The sequence below is a fragment of the Octopus bimaculoides genome, chromosome 9, assembly GCF_001194135.2.
Source record: "Octopus bimaculoides isolate UCB-OBI-ISO-001 chromosome 9, ASM119413v2, whole genome shotgun sequence".
In the NCBI taxonomy this organism is placed as follows: Eukaryota; Metazoa; Mollusca; class Cephalopoda; order Octopoda; family Octopodidae; genus Octopus; species Octopus bimaculoides.
In genome coordinates, this window is record NC_068989.1 from 85,346,722 (window position 1) to 85,350,684 (window position 3,963).

At 40.7% G+C, this 3,963-nt stretch overlaps 1 protein-coding gene across 1 annotated transcript in view; it reads left to right on the top strand.

Annotated features, from left to right (window-relative positions):
* The window catches only part of LOC106869539 (RNA-binding protein 45), a 39,541-nt gene that overhangs the window by 11,200 nt on the left and 24,378 nt on the right, over positions 1-3,963 (top strand). Inside the window, exon 2 of the mRNA XM_052970939.1 lies at positions 3,089-3,186. Within this exon, the coding sequence (XP_052826899.1) occupies positions 3,089-3,186 (98 nt within the window). The remainder of the gene's footprint in view (positions 1-3,088; positions 3,187-3,963) is intronic.

Sequence of the window (3,963 nt, forward strand, 5' to 3'; positions counted from 1 at the left end):
ATATATATATATATATAATAATCAGTGTTTCTTTCCTTACCCTGTAACCACCACTGGAACTAATATCAAAAGCATAACTTCCTGATTAGGTCCATCTGTTTTCTCACTGGAAAACTTTTTTTCCCCCCAGTTTACTCCTATTTATATAAAACCAAATGACTCCCAATGCAAAACTGTGTTGTTATACAAAACACAAATGCTGCACAGTATTAATACAACTCAGCACTTACTGTATAGTGTTGTTATACATTTGGTCTTAGTGAGGCGTGTGGGGGTGAAATTGTTCTGTTGGCTCCAGATTTTGATTGTGTGCCTTAGTCATTCAGAGTCAGGCTCAAAGGTGAACTCGGAACAAACCAGTTTATGATCTTGGTCTTGACATTGTACATTGTTAAGAACCCAGGTTTACACACATACATACATAGGTTCGTTTTTTTTAATTGTCATCACTCATTGGACTGCAAGCCACCTTGGAGAGTTTAGTCAAATAAATCAACCCCTGTACTAATTCATTTTAAGTCTAGTACTTATTCCTCTTGGTCTCTTTTGCCAAACTGTCAAGTTACAAAGATGTAAAAAAGACCAACACCAGTTGTGGAGTGAGTAAGGGTTACAGGCACAAAAGACATGTGTTGGTGATGTGTAAAAGACACCCTTACCAGTGACACATAAAAGGTACCCACTACACTTGCAGTGGTTGGCATTAGGAAGGGCATCCAGCCATAGAAACCAAACCAGATCAGACTGGAACTGGTGCAGCTCTCCAGCTTACCAGTTCCAATCCATGGAAAACGGATGCTAAACGATGGTGTTGCTGTTGTTGTTGTTTGTATTCCATGTCTGCAATAATTTTTCCTAGCTTTTTCCCACTATAATCTAGGTTGAGAGGATATCAACGATATCTTGTGTATTGTGGATTTTACTTCAAGTACAGGGTGTCCACAAGGTCTGGGTACATGGAGTAAATAAAATCATAACATAAACAATTAACTATAAGAAATGATAATTTCTTAAAGTATGTGTTAATCCTCATGTACCCAGACTTTATGGACACCCTGGAGAAGGTTAATCCAAGTACTTCATCTTCAGCTAACCATCAATAAAATAATGAGCAGGTGTGGGTGTGTGGTAAGAAGTTTGCTTCCCAACTGCATGGTTCCAGGTTCAGTCCCACTGTGTGGCACCTTGGCCAAGTGTCTTCTACTATAGCTTCAGGTCGACCAAAGCCTTGTGAGTGATACTCAGACTAAGTTAACCCAACCTGAGGTAATGTCTCAGTTTTTAAAAATGGCCCAGTGCTAGCGGCACACTCCTTTTTACGGATTCCCAATTTACTATTAAATAGAAATAATACATTTCTAAATCTCTCGGAGAAATTTATGCAGTAGTGATGCGATAAGGTAGTTGTATGCTGTCAACTTAATGTGACAGTCCCATGAAGGGAATAATACTACTGCTCATTAACCTAGGAAGCTGCAGAGCTTCCTGTCGGCATTGACGCATTTCCTGTGTCCTTATGTTTACAAGGAGGGAGACAAGCACCTCCACCCAGCTAAGCCTGCATCCAGAGGCATGTTTCTGAGTCTTTGCTCGTCATCAGTCTGGAGTAGCAATGACTTGCTAGTTGGAGATGCCTGTCAAGCTCTTGTAAACATATAATAATTCTAGTGAAATACATTCACTGATTTCAAAAGTAGAAATGATACATTTCTAAATCTCTCAGAGAGATTTATGCAGTAGTGATACGATAAAGTAGTTGTATGCTGTCAACTTAATGTGACAGTCCCAGTGCTTGTCTCCCCCTTGTAAACATAAGGACACAGAAAATGTGTCAAGGCCGACAGGAAGCGGTGCAGCTTCCTAGGGCTAAATAGCTGTAGTATTATTCCCTTCATGGGACTGTCACATTAAGTTGATAGCATACAACTACAATTTACTATTGTTTCTTTGTATTTCTGGTTCAGTGTAGAATGGAGTGCAAATGTAAACTGAAGAACTAGTGTGGGTCATAAGGTTTTTTTCCCTTAGATGCTCACCCTTTCAACTCACGGAATGGGTGTTGGGGTGAGGCTGTGTGTATGCAGGGCTGCATCACTGATATTTCTCTAACCAGATACAGTTTTTGCCCCAGTTGAGGTAATTATTTCAGGGTTATGCCCAAAAGGGTGTATAACCTCTGTATTGTTTTACATTACCATTAGTAAAACCCTTACTGGTATACACAAGCACTGCTACAATAATCATGGCAAGAATTATTGGTGTGGGGGAAATAAATAAATAAATATATAAAAATTTCCAACTGAATTGAATCATTAAATTACAGCCATGCTGGAGCACTGTCTTCTGCAGTATACTTAATTATACTGACTGCAGTACTTAATTAATACTATTCTGGAAGGATGAAAAGTGAAGTTGACTTAAGTAGGATTTGACCTCAGAACATAAATGGCTGTAACCAAATACACTGTGTTTTATCTGGTGTTCAACTAATTCTGCCATTCAGCATCCTATACTTAGACAGATACACAAGCTCACATAATATATATCATCATCATCATAATAATCATTTGAAAGCCATTTTCCATGCAGGCATGGGTTGGATAGTTTGACCAGAGCTGGTAAGCTGGAGAGCTGGACCAGGATCCAGTCTGTTTTGGCTTGGCTTCAATGGCTGGACGCCCTTCCTAACACCATCCACTTTACATTGCGTGCTGGATGCTTTTTACATGGCATCAGTTCAGGTGCCTGTTATATGGCACTGACACCAGAGCTCCTTACATGGCACTGGCACGGGCAATTTTTACATGGCACCAACAGGAGAGCTTTTTTATGTGGTACACACATGCACACACACACACATACCAAATAATTATTAGAGGTGTGTATATTACATGGTAATAGGCTACAAAATACACACACACACACACAATGGGCCTTGTACAGTTTTTGTCAGTAGGAAATCTTTACCCAAGTTGCTGCAGAGTAGGACCAAACCTGAAGCCATACTTGTCTCCACCCCCCACCAACACACTGTCTTATTCTCTCTTTCCCTGTTCTTCTATGGAATATTTTCATATTATATTTTCAGGTGTTGTGTACATCAAGTTTAACAAGACATCTGCAGCTTTCCTAGCAATGGAAGAGATGAATGGCAAGTGTATCCCTGGTCATCCCAAACTCCTTAAGGTCAGTGAATTAACCACACTTCTGTCCTCTACTGAAACCTTGGCCAATCAAAATCCCCTGAGTGGAATTGGTTGACAGAAACTGAAAGAAGCTCGTCATATATATACATGTGTGCGTGTGTGTGTGAGGGCATGTGTGTTGGTATCTCCTTGTTTTGATATTGCTTGATAGTTGTGAAATGAATATCACTATCATACAAGCAGTCTCATTCGGGTCCAATATTCTGCAAAAACATGTCTGGTCATGGAAAAATATTACCTTGCTTGGAAACAGGTGAGGGTTGGCAACAGGAAAGGCATTCAGCCATTAAAAAAAAAAAGTGCCTCAATAAATTCCTGGCTCATGCAAAACATAGAAAAGCGGATGTTAAAATGGTGTTGATGATGATATATAATGGAGGAAGTGTGTATAGTGAAGATGTGTATTGTTGTTGTTGTTGGCACTCCGTCGAGGGTTCCAGTTCATCCGATCAATGGAACAGCCTGCTCGTGAAATTAATGTGCAAGTGGCTGAGCACTCCACAGACACGTGTACCCTTAACGTAGTTCTCAGGGATATTCAGCGTGACACAGTGTGACAAGGCTGACCCTTTGAATTACAGGCATAACAGAAACAGGAAGTAAGAGTGAGAGAAAGATGTGGTGGAAGAGTACAGCAGGGTTCGCCTCCATCCCCTGCCGGAGCCTCGTGGAGCTTTAGGTGTTTTCGCTCAATAAACACTCACAACGTCTGGTCTGGGAATCGAAACCGCGATCCTCTGACCATGAGTCCGCTGCC